This window comes from Mauremys reevesii, linkage group 7 (genome assembly GCF_016161935.1).
Source record: "Mauremys reevesii isolate NIE-2019 linkage group 7, ASM1616193v1, whole genome shotgun sequence".
NCBI lineage: Eukaryota > Metazoa > Chordata > Testudines > Geoemydidae > Mauremys > Mauremys reevesii.
Window position 1 is genome coordinate 83195936 of NC_052629.1, and position 21988 is coordinate 83217923.

The following is a 21988-nucleotide window of genomic DNA, read 5'->3' on the forward strand; positions in this document are numbered from 1 at the left end:
TGCCGCTGCCGCAAAGCCCGCCCGGCCGCCAAGCGAGCCCGCCAGCGCGACACAGCCCAAGCCGCGGGACCGGCCTGCTTTACGGCAGAGCCTCCTCGCGGGACCAGCCTTCCCCAGTCGCCTCAGCGGCCTCCACGTGGGGAGAGCGGCGCCCGGAGCAGCCGCCGCCATGAGGCGACCCAGTGAGTGCGCGCGAGGGGCGGCCGGCGCTGGACAGGGCCGCTAGGCCCCACGAGCGGGGAGGGGGGCAGCGGGCGCTTCCCTGTCGCGATCGAGCCTGTGAGGAGCTGGCACAGCTCCCCTCCCCGCTTCGCTCTCCGTGGGGTCGGGGGTTTTCTCTGAGCTGCTGGGGGGGAGGGGGGGGAGCGACAGCGGTTCGCCCCCCCCTCTGCTCCCCTCCGAGCCTGGGGCTCCGGCCCTGGAATTTGCTTCTGAGGCCTTGCTGGCCTGCCAGGACTTGGGCCCGCGCTGGGCTCTGCTTAACGTCACGTGTTCACACATGCCTGTAGCCTTTGCAGGATCGGGGCGAGATGGGGAGGTGTGTTGAGCTGCGCGAGATTTTTTCCAACGTATAATTTTGGGGGAAGGGTCAAAAGATTCTCTTCCCCCCCTCCCCCCCTTAGTGCTGCGACGCTATTCGCAAATTCTGTCCCATTTCAACAAATAGTTTGGGCCAAGGAAAAACTGAAGATTTTTGTTTTTAATAAAAAATTTAAAAAACTACCTTTTTGTTGATAAAAATTTGAAGTGTTTTGTTTCAAAACAGCATCTTAAATTGAAATTTGGCCAATTTAAAAAATAAAACACAAATTGAGTGAAAACACCCTAAAGTTACTAAATTAAAACAAAAAGCTGGGACAAAAATTCTTTTTGAGTCAACTGAAGTATTTTTGGTTAATTTAATTTTCGTGTGTTTTTTCAATTCAACAAATGTTTTGGGAAAAAATGGTTTTGGTTTAAATCGATTTTTCTTCTGATTTTTCAGTTCTTTTGGTCCCTTAACCAAAAAAATTATTTGGTAAACTCTGCATCTGTGGCTTCCACTCAGGTGTTGCTCATTAGATTTGTATTTGGAACGTGTATCCATTCTGCCTGATTATAACCCATATTGATGTTTTCAGAGTTGAAGAAGGCTAGTAAGCGCATGACCTGCCATAAACGATATAAAATCCAGAAGAAGGTAGGTCTCAATGCCAAATTTGCTATTAAGCATTCATATTAAAGGAACACTTGGATATATTTCAGCCCTAATGATGGATTATGTAAATACATGGATTTCATGGTGTTAAAAAACTAGCAACTGGCTCAAACTGTAAAGTTCAGCTCTGGATCCAAATTTGGGTGGGGTTTGGATGTAAAGCTTTGAGTAGAACCCACTTCTGTTTAAAGCATAACTAAATGTAGGTGCCCTAATGACCAAAATGCTTCTGGAGTGTGATATAATTTCTGTTTAACATTTATATTGCAGTAGTAGCCAGCCAAGTTGAGGCCCAACTGTGAGCCACCCATTCCATACATAACTTGTTTGTCATTTTGCTCATCAGTTTATCTAAGATATTTCTAATGCACGATGGCATCTAAGCACCTTGTATTCAAATTAGGGTAGCATTAGCTTGCCCAGAGCATCCTCATTACTCTGATATCAGACATGTTTTTATTTTGTATTATTTCAAAGTTGGTGGTGTTTCTGCTGTTTGAATGAACGGGCATAAAAATAGAAAATGATTGTTGACTGAGTGCAATGTGCATTGTAATGCTAATGCTGGATGCTAATACCACAGTGTAAAGCAGGGGTCTTAAACTCAAATGACCACGAGGGCCACATGAGGATTAGTACATTGGCCTGAGGGCTGCATTACTGACACTTTCTTCCCCCCGCCCGGCTGCTGCCCTCCGCCCCACTGCCACTCCACCTCTTCCCTGCCCCCATTCCAACCTCTTCCCTGAAATCCTCACCCCAACTCCGCCCCCTCCCTGTCCCCAGGGGGTGCAGGAGGAGTGTGGGGTGTGACGGGCTCAGGGCAGGGAGTTGGGGTGTGGGGTGCAGGAGGGATGAGGGGTGCGGCACAGGGTGAAGGCAGAGGGTCGGGGTGCAGGAGAGGTGTGGCAGGGGGCTCAGGGCAGGGAGTTGGAGTGTGGGGTGCAGGGGATAGGGATGTGGCAGGGGGATCAGGGCAGTGGGTTGGGGTGCAGGGTGTGGCAGGAGGTTCAGGGAAGGGGGTTGGGGTGCATGAGGGGTAAGGCAGGGGTCAGGGCAGTGGGTTGGGGTGTGGCAGGGGATCGGGGTGTGGCAGGGGGCTCATGGAAGAGGGTTGGGGTGCAGGAGGGGTGTGGCAGGTGGCTCAGGGCAGGGTACGGCAGGAGGTCGGGGTGCAGCAGTGGGTTGGGTTGCCGGAGGGGTATGACAGGGAGTTGGAGTGAAGGGTGTAGCAAGGGACTCGGGGCAGTGAGTCGGGTGCAGGGTGCGGGAAGGGGTTCGACTGCAAGAGGGGTTCAGGGGGCGGGCTCTGGCCCAGCATGCACCGGGGGCAGGCAGTCTCCCTGCCTGCTTGCACGCCCTGCCCCCGCACCACTCCAGGAAGCTTCTGGAACATGGGGAATGAGTGGCACAGGGGTGTGTGTTGCTGTTGTTTCAGGCACCACCCCCAGCATCTCCCATTGGCCAGGAACGGGGAACTGCGGCCAACGGGAGCTGCTGAGGGTAGTGCCTGAAGCAACATCAACACACATCTGCGCCTCTCCTCCCCCACCTTCTTTCTGCTTCCTGGAGTGGCACGGGGGCAGGGCGGGCAGGCAGGGAGCCCTCCCCAGCATTTACCTAGAGCGGCTCCGGCCCAACATGGGGAGGGGGGAGCTGTGTTTGAGACCCCTGGTGTAAAGAAAGTTCACACATGTAAAAAATAGGGCTGTCAGTTAATTGCAGTTAACTCACACGATTAACTAAAAAAAATTAATCGTAGTTTTAATCGCATTGTTAAACAGTAGACTACAAGTGAAATGTATTTAATATTTTTGAATGTTTTTCTACATTTAATATATTGATTTAAATTACAACACAGAATACAAAGTGTACGGTGCTCACTTAATATTATTTTTGATTACAAATATTTGCACTGTAAAATGATAAACAAAAATATTTTTCAGTTCACCTAATACAAGTACTGTAGTGTGATCTCTTTATTGTGAAAGTGCCAATGTAGATTTTTTTTTGTTTGTTGTTACATAACTGAACTCAAAAACAAAACTGTGTAAAACTTTAGAATCTACAAGTCCACTCAGTCCTATTTCTTGTTCAGCCACGCTAAGAGAAACAAGTTTGTTTACATTTATGGGAGATAATGCTCCCTGCTTCTTATTTGCAATGTCACCTAAAAGTGAGAACAGGCATTCACATGGGACTTTTATAGCCAGCATTGCAAAGTATTTATGTGCCAGATATGCTAAATATTCATATGCCCCTTCATGCTTTGGCCACCATTCCAGAAGATATGCTTCCATGCTGATGATGCTCGTTAAAAAAATAATGCATAAATTAAATTTGTGACTGAACTCCTTGGGAGAATTCTATGTCTCCTGCTCTGTTTCACCTGCATTCTGCCATATATTTCATGTTATAGTAGTCTGAGATGATGACCCAGCACATGTTGTTCGTTTTAAGAACACTTTAACTGCAGATCTGACAAAACACAAAGAAGGTATCAGTGTGAGATTTCTAAAGATAGCTACAGCACTCAACCCAAGGTTTAAGAATCTTGAAGTGCCTTCAAAAATCTGAGAGGGATGAGGTGTGGAGAATGCTTTCAAAAGTCTTAAAAGAGCAACACTCCAATGCGGAAACTACAGAACCCCCCCCCCCCCACCACCCCAAATCAACCTTCTGCTGATGGCATCTTACTCAGATGATGAAAATGAACATGTCAGTCCGCATTGCTTTGGATTATTATCCAGGAGAACCCGTCTTCAGCATGGATGCATGTTCTCCGTAATGGGGGTTGAAGCATGAAGGGACATACGAATCTTTAACACACCTGGCACATAAATATCTTGCAATGCTGACTACAACAGTGCTGTATGAACGCCTGTTCTCACTTTCAGGTGACGTAAACAAGAAGAGCGCAGCATTATCTTCTGCAAACATAAACAAACTTGTTTATCTGAGCGTTTGGCTGAACAAGAAGTAGGACAAAGTGAACTTGTAGGTTCTAAAGTTCACATGCTTTTGTTTTTGAATGCAGTTGTTTTTTTGCACGTAACTCTACATTCCTAATTTCAACTTTCATGATAAAGAGATTGCACTACAGTACTTGTATTAGGTGAACTGAGAAATACTATTTCTTTTGTTTTTTACAGTGCAAATATTTGCAATAAAAATAAATATAGTGAGCCCTGTACCCTTGTATTCTGTGTTGTAACTGAAATTAATATATTTGAAAACGTAGAAAACATCCAAAAATATTTTAAAAAATGGTATTCTATTATCGTTTAACAGTGCGATTAATTTTTTAATGTCTTGACAGCCCTAGTAAAAATAGTTTTCTTTTTTAATGCCAAATACTTTTAAACAGAAAACCAACCAACTGCTTTGAAGTAATACAAAAACTAGGCAATACAGAACTTATTGTGAGTGGACATAGGGTTCAGCTGCAATGGGAAGTTGCTTTTAAATGTAGGGAACAAATCTACATTGTCAGATAGATGACATAATAACTTAAGTCTTTGAATATTTAACTTTTGCAGTATTCAGGGTCTGCTTATTTAAGCACAGCTACCTGCTGATTCAGTCTATAATTGAAAGCCCTTCACTCCAAACACAGAAAATCTTTATAGACATAAATATGAAGGAAGGAGAAGTGTGACGGTCTCTTTATCAAACTGGATTTGTGACTCCAATACCAGATTTTGTTCTTTCTTGCCCATAGGTTCGGGAGCACAGCAGAAAACTCAGGAAAGAAGCCAAGAAACGTGGGCACAAAAAGCCCAAGAAAGATCCAGGAATTCCCAATGCTGCACCTTTTAAAGAAGAGGTTCTTCGTGAAGCGGAGCAAAGGAAGCAAAGGGTAAAATACAGCTTGTAATAGAAGGAAGAGGTTATGTGCATATCCCCACTTCGCCGGCCGAGCCCTGCTGCCGCAGCCCTGGGGTAGCGGCAGCAGGGCTCCAGTGGTGATTTAAAGAGCCCTGGGCTCCCTGCAGCAGCCGGAGCCCCGGGCCTTTTAAAGCGCTGCCTGAGCCCTGCTTCCAGAGCCCCGGGGTTACCGCACTATATGCAAACCTGTGTTATAGCAGGTCGCGTTATATCAGGGTAGAGGTGCACTTAAATTATGTGGGGGAGGGGGAAAAAGTCTCGCCAGTTTGACACTTGTATGATGAAATCCTCTGTATAGGCACCAAAATATTTGTGGGCAACATTAACACTGTTTGCTAATGTGACTACCCTGCCACAGAGGGACCATCTCTGACATAATTTTGAAGGTGTCTGGAGTGCCGATGAGAAGCGCAGTTGGGAAAGTAACTGAAATACTTCCCTGATGGATTGTATTTTGAAAATGGACAGCCTACCCTAAATTCTCAATTACTGAGGGACAATCTTCACTCTTTGATATATTTATTTCCACAACCAACTTGCTGTATAACTTTTTATGAGTGATGTACCCAAATACTTGATGCTAATATCCAAACTGTATTGTTAAATTTATTCACATAAATTTGGGTTATTGCTGATTAAGTACTATATGTATCTTATGACTTTTAAAACAAACATTGTATTTGTGGATAATTTAAGCACTATACCCAGATGTACAGACACTCTTTTCTTGCCTGTGTATAATTTTTTAAAATTAGCTTTAATAAAATTTTTATTTTTGTCTGTCTTGGCACCAAAGTATCTGCGTGCCTCCAAAAGTTTAATTGGCAGTAGTAATGTATCACCATTTCCATCAGGTAAAAGCAGGAGAAGAAATAAGCTCACACCAGCCAACCAGTTCTTTAAGCTCCCGCCCTTGATTTCTTAATAGTTCCAGACCAGTATCGGAGACGCATACACCAAGACTGAAAAGACCGTGGAGACTGAATATCCCTTTTCCTTCAATGCGACCACTCTAGGTCAAGATTAAGACCTAAACCATACTCTTGAATGAAATCCTGGTCCCACTGATATTTTGCCATTGAATTCACTGCAACCAGGATTTTGCTTCTTTTATGGATAGAGAATTTAGCTTTCTAGGGCTCTCAACCTGGCACCTTTCACTAGCACTAAAACTCATGCAAAATATTCAAAGAATAATCCTAGGTGGTAATGTGTAGCACTTTTAAAGCATTGCTCTTCATCTTCAAAGCACTTTACAAACAATCCTGATCATAAGTGGGGAGGAAGAATACTCTTTAGCTTATGAAATGTTGTTCTCTGTCTTGTTTTCTTGCAATTAGCTTGAAGAACTAAAACAAAAGCAGAAACTTGCTAGGCAGAAAGACCTTGAAAAGAAAAGAAAGCTACAGGCTAAAAAGAATGCTACCGAAGCAAATAAACATCCAGAGGAGAAGGTATGTATGTGTAGTATAATTCTTTTTTCAAAGAGGCTAGTTCACTTGCAGCACAAGAGAGAAACTTTCCATCCTCTCATAAGGCCTAATCCAGCAGCCTTTGAAGTCTATGGCAGAACTCCCATTGTCTTCAAGTTGGACCAACAGAAGAGACTTGGTGTAGTGATAGAACTAGTGAGGACATGGAAGTTATTATGCATCCCTTTTAATCAAAGTATATATAGGGGTGTCAGGTTTACTGCTAAAGTCAAGTAACATGTATTCCCTGATTGTTGCTTTTTCATGCTATCAGAAATATTGCAGTTCTAGTTGCTATTACCTTCTATTGTGTAAAGACAATATTTTAATTTGTGGCTTCAGATTCTCTTATCTCCTCCCATCCTCTTTTCATTCAGGAATCAACCATGAAACTAAAAGCAAAATCTAACACACTGCTGGATAAAAATTCAAAGAAGTCATTTTGTAGAGAACTTAAAAAGGTAGGCACCTTTAATTATTACTTTCTATATTTTCATCAGCATCCAAAAAATTAATTTGATACTTTCCTTTTCAGTTAAGAGGTTTATATATTATGGACTTTGTTAGAGAATAGTACACTTTTAGGGTCCCAGTGTTGTAAAGGTGCTGAGCACTTTCAACTCCCATTGTGGGCATTCAGCACTTTTGAGCACTATCTCTCTTGGGCTGAGGTCAAGGAGCATTTTACCAAAGTACTTCAGGATCAGGTTATTTATCATTAAACTCTCATTCCCAATTAACTAACATCTGCCTGCTTAAAGAAAAAGATGAAGGGGCTTCACTTTTCTGTCCTGCAAGACAGAGGCCTACCATACCCTTGTATTGTTACACTGCTTTTGCAATGATAGGTTGATACTGACCCAAGTGTTAGAACTGACTGAGAAATCCAATGGGCTGTTGCCAATAGGATGGAAAAAAATGAAAATTCTTCGATATTTTAGTTTGCTATAAAACCCTTTTATCATTTGAGATCACAACAACAAAGATTTCCACACACACTCTTCACGATTGCCTGGGAGACCTCATTAAAAATTGAATAAAGCAAGTTTGATCAGTGCAGAAAATTGATCTGTTCTTGATTAACTGCTTTTGTCTCCATTACTGTAGAGTGAAAGAAAAATCACTCTGAAAACTCTGCCTTACAAGTAATACAGATTATATCATTGAAAAATTCTTTTTTTTTTGCACAAAACCTTGTGTATAGCCCGTTTTTACAATTTTTTTCCTTCTAAAGCAAGTCAGTTTTCCTTCTAAAACAGTTTTTTCCTTCTAAAGCAAGTCAGTGTGTGTGGGTCTTTCATACAGGAGAGAAACGCTTTAAAAATGGGAAAATGCAATTGTAAAATGACAAAATTGGTAGAGGACTCAGGCCTTGTCTACACTACAAAGTTTTGCTCTGGTGTTCCTAGTGCAGGGCAGAACTGGAGCATTCCATGCTAATTATTTGCTCTTTGTTCACCAAAGGGAGCAGCATGCTCAGCTCTCAGATACTTCCCAGAGCTTTGAAAGCGGAGGGGTGCATGCCAGTGCAGGGCAGCAGAGATCAAAACAGTGAGCAGAGTGGTAAGGGCAGGCAGGGAAGCCAGTTCTGGGGACAAAACAAACAGTGTCTACATTGATGCTTTGTCGCTTTAACTTTGCTGCAAAAAGCTTTATGCCTCTCGTTGAGGTGGTTTTATTTTGTCGGCGAAACTTTGTAGTGTAGACAAGGCCTCTGACAAATTGAAACTACTTTTAAATAATTCTGGAATTAACTCAATTTCAAGCTAATTGTGTCCCTCTAATTATTGAAACCTTGTTAGAACAGGCATCATTGCTCACTTTTAACTGAAGGAGATTGTTGGATTTAAAGATGACAAACTGTCTTAACCTTGACACCCAGACTTCTGCATTGTAAGCTCTGTGTGGTGGTGAGTGTGTCTTCCTTGTACAATGCTAAGAGTTAAGGAGTCAAACAGTAACTAAATTTGTTTTCCTGTGTTGTCTTAAAATAAACTGCAAAAATGTAAGTTGACTTTTTATATAATGGAAAGCTCAATTACAGGTCATTCTTTAAAATGAAAATTTCATTGTAATGAGAGAACAGTACTGATGATTTCAGAGATGTTCCCTGTAATGCTGTTTCTAATCTTGTGGATGGGAATGTATTTTCTCTATTCCACTTCAGGTGATTGAGGCTTCAGATATAGTCCTGCAGGTCTTAGATGCCAGAGATCCCCTGGGCTGTCGGTGCTCCCAGGTGGAGCAAATCATTACTCAGTCTGGAGGAAACAAAAAGCTACTATTGGTGTTAAACAAAATCGGTAAGTGAAACAGTCTGTTTTGTACAGATGTTTAGTCACTCATAGGATTCTGTATTAGTGTATGAGCTATGAGGAAGATACCAATGTAGTCTGAGATACTACTGATGACTAAGATCCAACTCTGAGCTCGCTGTCTTGTTCAAGGAATTACACTTTCCCATTTTTATATGTTTTCTCACCTCTTGCTGTGTGACAAGATCCACACAAACAGGTCAAACTGACTATTGAACATATTTTATTTATTTATTTTTTTAATGGTGCAACTGTTTGCTTAAGAGCAAAAAAGATTCAATGTTAAGGACAGAGTAGCCTTCTCAGAGGTGTCTGGGTAATCTCACTTACTATACCAGCTACTGTGTGGAACAAAAGCTCCTAAAACTATACATGATATTAAAGACTGAATCTAATGGCTGAAAACAGAAAGCAATTCTTTAGATCCCAGGCTAAATAAATTCCGTACAGTGACACTTGAAGTTCATTAGAGTGAAAGGTCTGTATTCCTTTCCAGATCTGGTACCAAGGGAGAACTTGGAGAAATGGTTACATTATTTGAAGAATGAGTTTCCAACAGTCGCTTTTAAATCCTCAATGCAGCTGAAGGACAGAAGTGTGGTAAGAGCACTGCTGTCTCTCTTGTGTAAGACAGAATCATATGTGTGTCGCTGGGTTGAAACATGATGAAAAGCAAGGACTCTTGACAGGAAGATGAAGATTGCAAGATCCAACTCTGATTTCTCCCAGTTAAAATACAAAGTTTTACTGATCTGGGGGGTGGGGGGCGTGTTATGGCCAACTGGCTGTGCTCCTGCAACTGATACTTTTGGCGTGGTGGGACAGTGACGAGCAGTCTTAGAACGTTTCTGCTTGGGGTGGGGAAACTTCACAGTTGTTGGTGAATTCTTGCTTCAGTAATGCACACTACTAATTATGACTGGAAAATTGCATTGAGGCAAAGCAACAAGCTAAGGATTTTTACTGAAAGACACACAAAATGGAATCAGCATTGAATGAATGAGGAAGTCCTGAAATCTAAGGTCTTGTCTACAGGAGACCATTGCACTGGTTTAAATTTAATCTGTTTTTAAACCAATTTAATTAAACTGGTTTAAGCCTCTGAGTGAACACTTATTTCCATCCCAAGCTTGTACATTACTAAGAGTGGTATTTGGATTTTTTTCACGAAGAGTTGGGGTAATAGAGAAATGGCCTCCTCACTGCCCATCTCCCATTGGAGCATGATAATACATATCTTTTGATTCTTGCATGCATTAATTTAAGACCCTAATAATATTTGTGTAACACTTTTAATCAGAGAGACTTAAAGTGCTTTGCAAACGCATGCTAATCTTCACTGTGCCACAGTGAAATAGATAAGCACCATCTGCATGTTGAAAGTGCAGAAACTCAGGCACAGAGATTGTGGAGCCCTTAGGTTAATAAACAATTGTTCATGCAAGTAGTCCCATTGAAATCAGTGGGATTACTTGAATGAATGCTCAGCAAAGTGAGTAAGGGCTCCTCCCCATTCTGGCTTTATGTGACTTTCCCAAGGTCATACAGTGATACTTCAGCACAGCCGGGAATGGAAGCACAAGTCCCATTAGTCATAAGAAAGGCCGTACCGGGTCAGACAAAAGGTCCATCTAGCCCAGTATCTGTCTACTGACAGTGGCCAATGCCAGGTGCCCCAGAGGGAGTGAACCTAACAGGCAATGATCAAGTGATCTCTCTCCTGCCATCCATCTCCATCCTCTGCCGAACAGAGGCTAGGGACACCATTCTTTACCCATCCTGGCTAATGGCCATTTATGGACTTAGCCACCATGAATTTATCCAGTTCCCTTTTAAACATTGTTATAGTCCTAGCCTTCACAACCTCCTCAGGTAAGGAGTTCCACAAGCTGACTGTGCACTGCGTGAAGAACTTCCTTTTATTTGTTTTAAACCTGCTGCCTATTAATTTCATTTGGTGACCCCTAGTTCTTGTATTATGGGAATAAGTAAATAACTTTTCCTTATCCACTTTCTCAACATCCCTCATGTTTTTATATACCTCTATCATACCCCCCCTTAGTCTCCTCTTTTCCAAGCTGAAGAGTCCTAGCCTCTTTAATCTTTCCTCATATGGGACCCTCTCCAAACCCCTAATCATTTTAGTTGCCCTTTTCTGAACCTTTTCTAGTGCTAGAATATCTTTTTTGAGGTGAGGAGACCACATCTGTACACAGTATTCGAGATGTGGGCCTACCATGGATTTATATAAGGGCAATAATATATTCTCAGTCTTATTCTCTAGCCCCTTTTTAATGATTCCTAACATAGTCAGTTCACATTGCTAGACGCATGGTCTCCTTAACATTTTGAAGGACTGCCCTCCTTACTGCCAGTCAATTCAGATGCACTTTAATTGGTATCTCATCAAGTCCCTTCCTTCTAGTTGGAAGAAAGATGCTGTAAAGGCCATCCAAGAGAGGTATATTGGAGTAGAATGTACATTTGGATTAATATTTAACATCTCAAACACATACAGTTAAAATGGGTCCATCCTATGTTTTTATTTTTGAATTTTATAGCAGGAGAAGCAGCTCAGAAAGAAGAGAGCTCACATTGACTTGTCAAGAGGCAGCATGTGTTTTGGAAGTGAGTGTCTTTTGAAGCTTCTTCGAGAGCACTGCAAGACTCAAGACAAAGCCATTCAAGTTGGGGTGATAGGTAAGGTGTATTTCTTTTCCTTACAAAGAAACTGCAGTATTACACAAGCTGGGTGATACAACACAATCAGTAGGTGCTATCTCACATCTCAGGCTTTGAAATACTTTGTGGCCTTTTACTGAACATTCTTAGGTTTGACGTGGGACTTAGTATAGCTGCACCCAGTGATGCCTCTTGCACTTCCTACTCATCAGAGGTATCTCTCATGTGTGTGTCTAACATTGGTGACCAACTGATGATTGAATATGTGACCAGTCTGGCTATGGGAAGCACAAAAAATTCTGACGCTAGTTAATTTACCAGATTGAATGCTAACCAAGTCATGTAGCTCTTCTCAACCAGCACTGCCTCTTTTTACACTTGATGGATCCTTGCTGTGATTTTTAATTTAATTGACGTCACTTTTCTTGTCCTTTTTACTACTAGAGTGAGAAATGAGGATATATACTTTGTCTGACTGTTACAGTGAAGACTTCAGATCCAACTCTGATCTCACTCTGACTACATGTATTAAAGCCAGTAGTTCTGATCTAATTTACTAGGGTTTCTTGTTTAACTAATTAGGGTATTTTTACCATTTGTTTGTGTTTTTCTTCACATTAGGCTTCCCTAATGTGGGGAAGAGCAGTATAATCAATAGTCTGAAGGAGGTGCGTGTCTGTAATGTGGGGCCAGTCAGAGGCGTTACCAAGTAAGTTTAATTTGATGAAACGATTGGTTTTGTAGTTATATTCTGATTATGTACATTTCCTAGCTGTTTCAATTGGCTACAGCATTCTCCACTGCCTGTTCTGATCAGTCATTGTAACTGAGTACCACTCCCTAAACAGCTGCTGCATTTCAGTGGTGGACAGAGTATGCCCCTATATGTACTTTTTTAAAGTGCAGTAGGATCTCTGTGTGAAAAGGTCAGCTCACTTCTTGATGCCTCCTCGTGGCTGGGCATGGTATAGCAACTCTATCCCTTAGGGTCGGCTGCCTCTGGTTGCTCCGCCTCTTGAGTGGCCTGTGCCTCTTCCTGTGACATGGCCCTCTGGCCAGGTCACTTTCAAGTCTCTCCCCCTTTTTTGGGGGGTGTGGGTGTGTGTGTAAGTCCAGAACAAAAAGCAAGGAGAATTAACACAAACAAACTGAATTAGTAACAGAGGAAGGAATGCCTCCCTCTCAGGGTGTATCAGGATCAGGCCCTCCCCTCAGAGATGTTCCTTCAGGCAGTGGCTGTCAGGACAGATACTGTCTTCCTTCAGCCCTATCCTCAGGAGCTGAGGATTGCAGCTCTGCTCTCTTCTCTGGTCTGCTCACAAGAGAGCTGTTCTGCTCCCTTTTAACTCCTCTAGCCTGTGCATCTCTTAGAGGTGTGGCTGACTGAGCCCAGAGCAACTCCTTAACCCCTTATTGCCCAGTGTGGAGTTTGTACACCCCATCACACTCGGGATGAAAGTCTAACATCTTTTATTTTCAATTCTAGAATACTGTCAATTTTTGTATTAATTTTGAGATAAATGCCTTGTCTCTAGACACAGCCAGTGCTCTTAAATCTGATTTAAGACAGAGGCTTGTCCAGTGGCTGCTCTTGCAATTTATGAGTCCAAGGATAAGCTCTGATTTGCATAAAGAGCAGATTGCAGCCTTCAGATGATGCAGAGGCTACCAATATGTGATGCTTTGTTTCTGTCCGAGCAGCTAGACCTGTTACTTGTAGGCTCCTGCAGCCATACCTTTCATTAAAGATGAAGGCACCCATGGGCCACATAATAACACTTGGGGTGACATTTGGCCAGCAATACTGACCCATAGAGGGGCAGAAGTTTTATTGGGAAAGGTTAGACACCGTGCAGATAAATAGGTGCCCCACTCAGGTCACTCTCAATGAATCACTTGCACAGCCATGAATAGAACCTTGGGGGTTTAACACTTTGCTTCTTCCTCTAATCACAACGCTACTTTGCTTTAGATTTCCACTGTATGTGAAGCACATGATGATGCATTGGAACTGACTTTGCATGAGGAGTTTGTATTCAATCCAACACTGAGCTTCATATTTTGCTAGTTCTCATCCTTTAGAAAATGCTTCGTGGTGGTTGATTTATGTTGACTTACTGACAGGATGCATTTGCTCTCTCAAAGGTGCATGCAGACAGTCCATATTGACAAACAAATCAAGATGATAGACAGCCCAAGCATCATTGCAGCCCCTTCCAACTCTGCTCTTGCTCTGGCTTTGAGGACCACCACAGATATTGAAGAATCAGGAAAATTATTAGATGCAGTAAATGCTATTCTGAAGCACTGCAGTAAACAGCAGGTAAGTTATTGCATGGCTCCACTGTCTTTCTTATCTCATCCCGATGCATCTAGGTCCTGCATACCTTTATTGCTCCAACAAAAGGTGATCTTGCTTTCTGGCCTGCAAGGTTAGCTTTTGTAAAGGGATAGCATGTGATCTACTGCAAGTTGAATGCATGAGGTCCCTTGGATGGGAAGCTTCATTGACACAGAGAACCAACTTACTGGTGCTATATCTATCACACAAAATCTAACTCTTAATGTTGGCAGACAGGTAAAATGCACCAGATCCTCTCAGCCAGTTGCCTCTTTCCCAGTGACTCTTCTGACAGTACATTTTTATAATTAATTTGATGAAATATAATTAACTTAGTCACGTCGTTTTATTAGCAGAGTGAGAAATGAGGATACACTCAGTGTCTTACTGTTACAGTGAAGACGTCAGATCCAACTCTGATCTCATTCTGAATGTTCAATGCTTTAAAGCGAATACTGATCTAATTCCCACTGAGGTCTACAGAGTTAGGTCTCTGTGGACCGCCATTGCTGTTTCACGGGAGAGGTGAGAAAACTATACATGGATCAATTGGAATAAGAACACTGATAGTAATACCCGTCTGTGGCAGCTGCATTTGCTGATGGAATAGCTACTTTTGCTCTGTAATGTGTGGTGCCAAAAGTAAAAGAAATAAAGGACTTCCCCAACCATATCTCCTTACTTCTCTTTCTGTGCGCGCCTCCTCAGTAGGAACTAGTCTTAAAACAATTGGATTTGTACTTTCATTCCTAAAATCATGAGAGAACTAAATGGACCAGATTCTTAATGAACCCTTGTCCACATTGTTTTTTTGTTTCAGATGATACTGTACTACAACATCCCAGACTTCAGAAACTCTGTGGAGTTTTTAACTTTACTTGCACAAAAAAGGGGAATGCTGAAAAAGGGAGGTGTCCCTGACACACAGAGTGCAGCTAAATTACTACTTTATGACTGGACGGGGTAAGGATGTTTTGATTTTGTTTCAGTATATGAACTTCTTTCCAACCAAACCCAGTCATTTTACAACAGTGTCACCAGAAGCTCCGGGTACTAACAAATGACAGGGGAGGTTTAGTTAAGTGGCTCTCTTCATCCTGCTTCAGCATACTACACCAAAGGGGTCATTAGTTGAACTTGCTTGACAGCAGAGCTACAGAATGGGAAGGAGAATGAGCTACTATTTAATTAATCTTTGGAACTTGCTTAAGAAAATGGAGTAAAGGTCCCTGTGTACACAGATCTACAGCAAGTTTGTTGAACTCTGCCACAGCACAGCTCCAGCAGAGTTTTGCCATGGGAGTTTTGGCCTTCCTTTGAACCACTGAGTCAATATAGTCCTCTTCCATAGGCATGTAATGACAACAGGGGGTGCTACTACCCCTGAAATGAATCTTTACTGACTCTCAGTGGAGCAGATTACTGTCACGCCAGTGGAAAAGGTCCACAGTAATTATCTGCAATATACAGCAGTTTATTGAGAAGGAATTACACAAGCGGTAAAGAGTTATATTAACTTCTGTGTTAGACATTAAGAGCTATACATTCCTCTTAACGAGTCTTTCACAAACAGACCCTGTGCTAGCTTCACGCAGTTCCTGCTTGGAAAACAGAGAAGGTGGTTACCAATTTTATAGACTGCTGCTTCCCTCCTGGTCTGTTCTTCTCAGCCCTCTGGTCTGCCTCAGATTCCCTCGAGGCAAGGCCTTGGTTGCCTTGAGACCCTCTGGTTCACAGTCCTACTTGAGCCCACGGTGCAGAGTTTTGGCTACTCTTGTCTAGCAGCGTTGCTTCTTCAACAGGGCCAGTTCTAGGCATCAGTGCTCCAAGCATGTGCTTGGGGCACAAAAAGCCAGGAGCCGGCCCCAAGCGGAGGTGAGCTGCAGCGGTGAGGAACGCGGAGAGGGCTGCAGGAAGTAACCGGGGTAGGGGGGGCAGAGGAACCCCCCCCCCAAGCTCACCTCCGCTCCACTGCCACCTGCTCCCCCGAGCGCACTGCCGCTCTGCTGCTCCCCCCTCCCTCCCAGGCTTGCTGTGCGCCAGGGAGGAGGGAGAAGCGGAGCGGCAGTGGCGCGCTCAGGGGAGCGAGAGGAGGTGAGCTGCGGCAGTGGGGAGCGTGAGGAGGGCTGCAGGAAGTAACGGGGGAGGGGGGCAGAGGAACCGCTCCTCCCCCAGGTCACCTCATCCTCCGAGTGTGCCACTGCTCCACTTCTCCCTGCTCCCTCCCAGGCTTGCCTGGGAGGCAGGGGTAGGATGGGAAATATTGCATTCCTGGGGAGGAGGCGGGGCCAGGGATTTGAGGAAGGGGTTGGAATGGGGCAGAGTTGGGACAGGGAGGTGGGGGGAAATTTTCTTGCTTCAGGCGGCAAAAAACTTGGAGACGGCCCTGTTCTTCAAGCGTCAATTAAGGAATTACAACCAACAGTAATTGACTTTTTGCTTAATTCTTATACTCTTTTTTTTTTCCTCAGAAGAGTCACATGTCTTAAAAGCATGGCCAGTTGGCGGGTGGTTACTAATATTTACCTAACTAGTGTTATAGAAGGGGCTGGAGGACAGGGGGGTGGTACCGAAGGAAGATCGCCCCACATTTACTCACTCATCAGACATTCACTCTGTCTCTGCATGATGTCCTTGCTGTAAGGTCACTATAACCAGGTCAACCTGTGCTCCATGCTGGAACTCTATACATGTGATATTTATTTTTGCATGGGCCCAGATTTGCCAACCAATAGGTTCAATAGCATTCGTACATGCAGACTTTGCCAGTCCTTTATCAAATTTGCTTCTGCTTAAAGAGGAACTGCTCCCAGGATCCTCTGCAGCCATTCAGCCATGTTTGTCATGTCACGTTATGCTCACATTAATTCAGTATGGCCACACCAATTTAGCACCGTCCCACAGCATGGATGCACCATTTGGTCTGTTTAGATTTATAGCAGTTCCCATATTCCTTAGAGTTCAGCTAAATAATAGTGTTGAGATTTTATAGCTGATGTGGTCTGTACTGACAGGAAAAAAGGTGTAATTCCTCTTTCCCCCTCTAGAGAATGCCAAGAACTTAATATTGATATAAAATATGTAAAACAGTTTATTCAGAATTTTTCTGTTGAAGTTTGCAAAAATTACAAGTCTTATGTTGAGATTTGTGAGAAGAGACATCACTTCTTGGGTTGTATTTTTTTTTTTTAAACACTGGGGTGCCTTTAAGCATGTTGCTGGTTTTAGTTAGTGTGTTGTCAAATCCATTTTAATTCCAGTATTTTCTTTGCCCAGTGCCAAAGTTAGTTACCATTCATTGCTTCCTGCATCACGGAGTCTGTCACCACACCTCACCAAGGAGGTGGTAGCGGAAATGCAGCAGGGTTTTAACTTAGAGGAGCTGGCAAAGGATAATATGAACACTATTAAAGGTGAGACTCGTCTTTGTAATGCACTACCACAGTTATGGTGGGTATGATTTTAGCACACAGCTCTCAAATAAGAGCCCTATTTTAGAGACACATGATGTAGCTGTAACCTGTATTACACAGTTATTACTTAGTTGGCTAGTCCTTTGTTTCCACTAATCTGCATGAACCTTTTTTTGAGTGCTTGAATCCTCCTGTTCTTTATACAGCCCTTCCCCTCAAATTCCTTATTTTGCCAAGTCATATGCTGAAATCCAAAGCCTTCACTACATAGCTGCCTTCTCTGTGGTACTATGGGAAAAGTTGCTTCCATGGAGACTTCCTCCTCACTGGCACTGTTTCTTTATGGATTTTTTTTAAGGGGGTGGTGATATGTGGCTATCTTTGCCTGGCCCTGACCTGAAAGACATAACCACCTTGTGAGTCCTTTGTATTCTCTGAAACTTCATTTTGGGGTCCCTCCTTATAAGCCTTACGGGCATGCAGTCCCCTCTTTGGGGCAGCTTCCAGAATTCATGTTCCTGTAAGAGTGAAATAGCTGTGTGGTTTGCACCTCCTCTTCAAGTCTGTCCATGTCTAACAATACATGTATATAACAACTTGATGCTTCAGATTAAGATTGGGATACGTCCCCTTCACTGTAAAATTCTAGGGTCCACGCTGCTGCCAGTTTTAATCAGCATGTTAAAGTTACTAAATATTTTGAGTAAGGCTGACCTAGTGGCTAGAGTACAAGACATGGAATCAATTTTTTTCTCAACTATACAACTGATTCACTCCAGGTCACTGGATAAATCACTTAATCTGTCTGCTTGAATTTCTCCCATCTTGAAAAGGGAAGGAAACAGCATAAAGAAGCTATGTATGGTATTTTAATTAAGAATCTATTTGTATAGTCAGTTTGTCAGACTGCTGTATTGTTAACTGATTGGTGACCATGGGTGCATGCTAAGGTCAGTTCAGAACTTGGATCTTCTCTGCCACACTTAAGTTTTATTTTTTTTCCTGCAGGGGATGGGAAGTTGATTCACCCTTTGGGAAATGGATATCCTTATATATCTGTTCATTACATCTAGGCCCATCTGTTAACTTTATTAATAGAGGTGTCCAATATCTTTCACAGCTGTAAAATATCCCAATCTGGCAAGCAGTATCGTTTTCCAGTCTTCTGGCTTGACCAATGGGACAATAGAAGAGAATGAACTAACTGAGGGAACATCAGAACTGGAGAACATGGAAACAAGTGAAGAAGGGGAGGATTTAACTGAAGATGACCAGGACAGCGATGAGGAAGAGGAAGCTGTTGAAGAGGCAAGACATAGCTGATAAAAACCAATCAGTATCACGGCTTGTAAATGGAGAGGGTATCCACTGTAGAGGTAGCAGGGGAAACCACCTATTCTCTCCTCTAGAGAGTCTGTTAGCCTGACTACAAAAAGGGGGGAAGGAGAGGTAGAGAACTTCATTGTTATGGTCAGGAAAGTGAGTGCCTAAGAATGGCACTATCCTACTCAGACTTTGTGCCTTGCGTCTGAGTCCTGTCTTCGTTTTACTGTAAATTTTTATGGGCTTTTTTTAAACCAGTTTTCTCCTTACATCTGCAGAGCTAACAGCTCTGGAAGAGTGAGCTGGATTTTATTCTGGCTCATCCATCAACCAAATTGTTAATAAAGTGTCGGCTGTAGAATTCTCAGAAGCACATCATGGTGATGATGTAGGAGCCAGATAGAATCCACCTTGTCTTTCAGATCCTAGCATAAGTTTGTGGCAGTAGTGCTCAACTGAGTGAACTTGCTACAGAATCATTGAGCAACAAACTTAGAACTTCATAAAGTTTATTTTTATAGTCACTTTTTAAAGCACTGCGTGAACAAAAGCTACTCAAAATGAATATAAAATTATTCATCTTCAACTAACTTCTAGCTCCACTCATCACTTGAGGAAATCAAAATGTTTTCTCTTAACCTTCTCCGGTAAAGTCTCCAAACTATTTGTTAACAACTCAGTTCTGCTTACACCGGGAGAACAAGTTTGGTGTGTTATCCCTGTGCCTTCCTGAAATACTGGTTTATGGCAGCTTATCCAGTTTTAAATTTGAAGCTTGGCCATGAAGTAGTGCAACATATAGCAGCTTTGGTGTGTTAAACCTTCCCATGCTGATTAACAAAACCTGGTTTGTTTTTTTTTCTTTAGTGCTCAAAATTTATGAAATCTGACCATATTGCACTTGACAAACAATGGTTGAGCTGATGTGTTCCTAAAACAAGAACTGATATGGGTTGGTGTTTATAAAGTAGAGTGACTAGGCAACTCTTTAATAAGCTGCAAGCTGTAACTGATTTACTATTTGTAGGAATTCATGATTTATGTAATTCTGGTGCAAATAGGTTTGATTTCCCAGCTCTGCTGTGCCAGTGTAGTAACCCCAGTAGAGAAGCAGTCACCTCCCATATGCTAAAATATCCACCTGTGAATGTTGAATGTCTGACCATGTAACAGATGGAAAAAATCCTATTCATCATTTCATTAAGAAGCTTACCTCTTCCTCTTACTCAGTTTTTAGTGGTAATTCTCACAGTGTGACTGAAGTGATCCTTGCCAAACTGTAATGTCTAATAATTCTGCATATGCTACTTGCCTACCATGAAGAATTTACATCTAAATGTTATTTAAAAAAAACAAAACTGGGAGGGCGAAGATGAAGCCCAGTATGATTGAGCAGTACGCTGTAGCACAAGTCTTACTAGTTTGAGGATTTTTTTCTTTTAAAGATTATCAGTGCCTTTGCGGTAATAGAGCTGGAATGGTTAAAGCAGCACATGCTTTTGCTGGATGCTCTACATACAAATATTTAAACATTTAATAAAACTCTTTGAAATGGTAATGTGAATTGGAATCCGTACACCTGCTGATCAGTCACTGAAACTATGTAAGGAGCACCAGTTCTGTGGGAGTGATAGATCTGTTATAGTAGTCTCCCCTATAAAGGGAAGTTTATTCCTACTGCTGACTGAAAAAAACAGCAATAATATCTGTAACTTTGTTTTAGGAAAGTGATGTTCAGACAAGCAGCAAAACAAACCCTGCAAAACTGAGTGTGGAGGATGGAAGCTCAGAAAAGCAAACAGCAGGTATGTATTTAAAGCCCGTGACTTAAGTAATAAATACATCATTCCCTGTAACAGTGTCAATCTAGTATTGATTTCAGTCTAACAGATTCTCTCTTCTGAAGGTGAACAGTCCCGTACTTTATCATTCAACTTGGATGAGACAACTGATCAGGATGATGTTTATGATTTTAATACAGATTATGTGTAAAGACTGAAAAACATACACTCAAAGGCCTAATTTTGAGAAGGGCATTGCTAACTTTCTAAGTAGCTATAAAGCACTCTCTCCTTTGGCCTCTTTCAGTCCTATGGACCTTGCTTGCAAGAGGCTGCTGCAAAGAACCGATATCTCTACTGACGTGAAATATTATATAGAATGCAACTTACACATGATTTTCAAACTTAATGTTTTGTTTTCTAGAACTGTGTATACTTCAGTTTTGTAAATGTTGTAGTTCTCTACACTAAACTTCTGTAAAAAGATTTTATTAAATGAATCTTAAGGACGAAGTAGCCTCTGAGTCTTTTATATACTGTAGGAAAAAGGTGTTTCAGAAGAAGTTACTCACTACTGTTTTCCATTTTGTAACTATAAGATAAACATTAAAATTGACACAGTATAAACTATGAAATTGTAGATATTGTTTTCACCCTCACTCCATTCAGATCACAAATACCTACACTAGGAAGAATCTAATCCTTAGCAAAAAGTATCAAAGCTCTTTCAACCAAGGCAACTTCACAATACAAAGTTAAATAGTAATTACTATCAAATTAACCCACAGAATTTAGTCTTGACTACATAAAAACCTTCCTACACTAAAAAAAAAAGTCAAGCTAACTATAACAATCTCTATTCACTGCACACAGAAAATCTGTCATGTGCATGCTTAATACCTTCAGCTTGGTGCAAACTTGAAAGGTGATAAAATGTATATTCTGCCTTATATGACAAGAGGTAAATACCTCCTGCGACCCGCCTATTGCTAAAGAAACCGTTTGGTGCAGAAACAGATCACAATAATATACCTTAAGGAATGCTAAAAATTGACATTCAATGTGTAACCTCTTGAATTACACTTACCATCTGGGAGAAAAGGAGATGCACATGCAAAACAGCTATGCTAGGACTCCAGCTGCTTGGCTCTGCTTAATTTAAAGGGCCAGGCTCAGAAAGGCATGCTGTGATATTTCCTTTAATAGGGCAGTGTTCCCCTGGTGAGTTACTAGAAACCAGACAATCACAAAAGAAGGTGCTCCAGACGGAATAAGGGATAGTACCACTGCCTCTGACATATTAAAAACAAGGTTATTACTAGCCTCAACTTTGCCAGTTCTCACTGTAATTTGATACTCCTTCCAAATGGCAGGGGCAATAGTTAATCGCTTGATATTACTTGTTTCAGGCTCTAGAAATTGACATGTTTCTAATTTGAAAACTTAATACTCAAGACATTTTGCATACTTTCTTTTTACAATTAATTGAAGTGCCAAGGAAATTCATTTCTTTAAAAAATTACATTTCTTAATTAGATGCAAAATCTACTGAAACAGACAAGTTTCCACTACTAG

The 21988-nt window shown here is 42.0% G+C and overlaps 1 protein-coding gene and 5 non-coding genes across 7 annotated transcripts; all 6 read left to right on the forward strand.

Moving 5' to 3' along the window:
• Positions 1-13: 13 nt before the first annotated feature.
• Positions 14-20926, forward strand: GNL3 (G protein nucleolar 3). Of its 2 annotated transcripts, none has more exons than XM_039482362.1 (15): positions 14-182; positions 1122-1180; positions 4920-5057; positions 6427-6540; positions 6936-7019; positions 8726-8861; positions 9370-9473; positions 11435-11573; positions 12177-12264; positions 13701-13878; positions 14717-14859; positions 17173-17309; positions 18430-18617; positions 20356-20437; positions 20539-20926. In XM_039482362.1, exons 1-15 carry the CDS (start codon positions 170-172, stop codon positions 20622-20624), a joined length of 1689 nt encoding a protein of 562 aa, XP_039338296.1. In that variant the 5' UTR covers positions 14-169; the 3' UTR covers positions 20625-20926. The 2 variants fall into 2 exon arrangements, with proteins under 2 accessions (XP_039338296.1, XP_039338295.1); XM_039482361.1 differs by lacking the exon at positions 14-182 and adding an exon at positions 413-538.
• LOC120369592 lies at positions 8925-8996 on the forward strand. The gene has a single exon (XR_005583264.1). It is a non-coding gene; the product is annotated as a small nucleolar RNA SNORD19 (small nucleolar RNA).
• On the forward strand, positions 9523-9604 carry LOC120369598. Its single transcript, XR_005583270.1, has one exon. It is a non-coding gene; the product is annotated as a small nucleolar RNA SNORD19B (small nucleolar RNA).
• On the forward strand, positions 12003-12076 carry LOC120369591. Its single transcript, XR_005583263.1, has one exon. It is a non-coding gene; the product is annotated as a small nucleolar RNA SNORD19 (small nucleolar RNA).
• Positions 13538-13616, forward strand: LOC120369594. The gene has a single exon (XR_005583266.1). It is a non-coding gene; the product is annotated as a small nucleolar RNA SNORD69 (small nucleolar RNA).
• LOC120369593 lies at positions 14256-14329 on the forward strand. The gene has a single exon (XR_005583265.1). It is a non-coding gene; the product is annotated as a small nucleolar RNA SNORD19 (small nucleolar RNA).
• Positions 20927-21988: the final 1062 nt, after the last annotated feature.

Excerpts from the sequence above, each read along its gene's own strand:
- GNL3 (XM_039482362.1), top strand. Across the intron at positions 1,181-4,919 it reads GATATAAAATCCAGAAGAAG|GTTCGGGAGCACAGCAGAAA; the intron begins GTAGGTCTCAAT and ends TCTTGCCCATAG. Across the intron at positions 12,265-13,700 it reads CCAGTCAGAGGCGTTACCAA|GTGCATGCAGACAGTCCATA; the intron begins GTAAGTTTAATT and ends GCTCTCTCAAAG.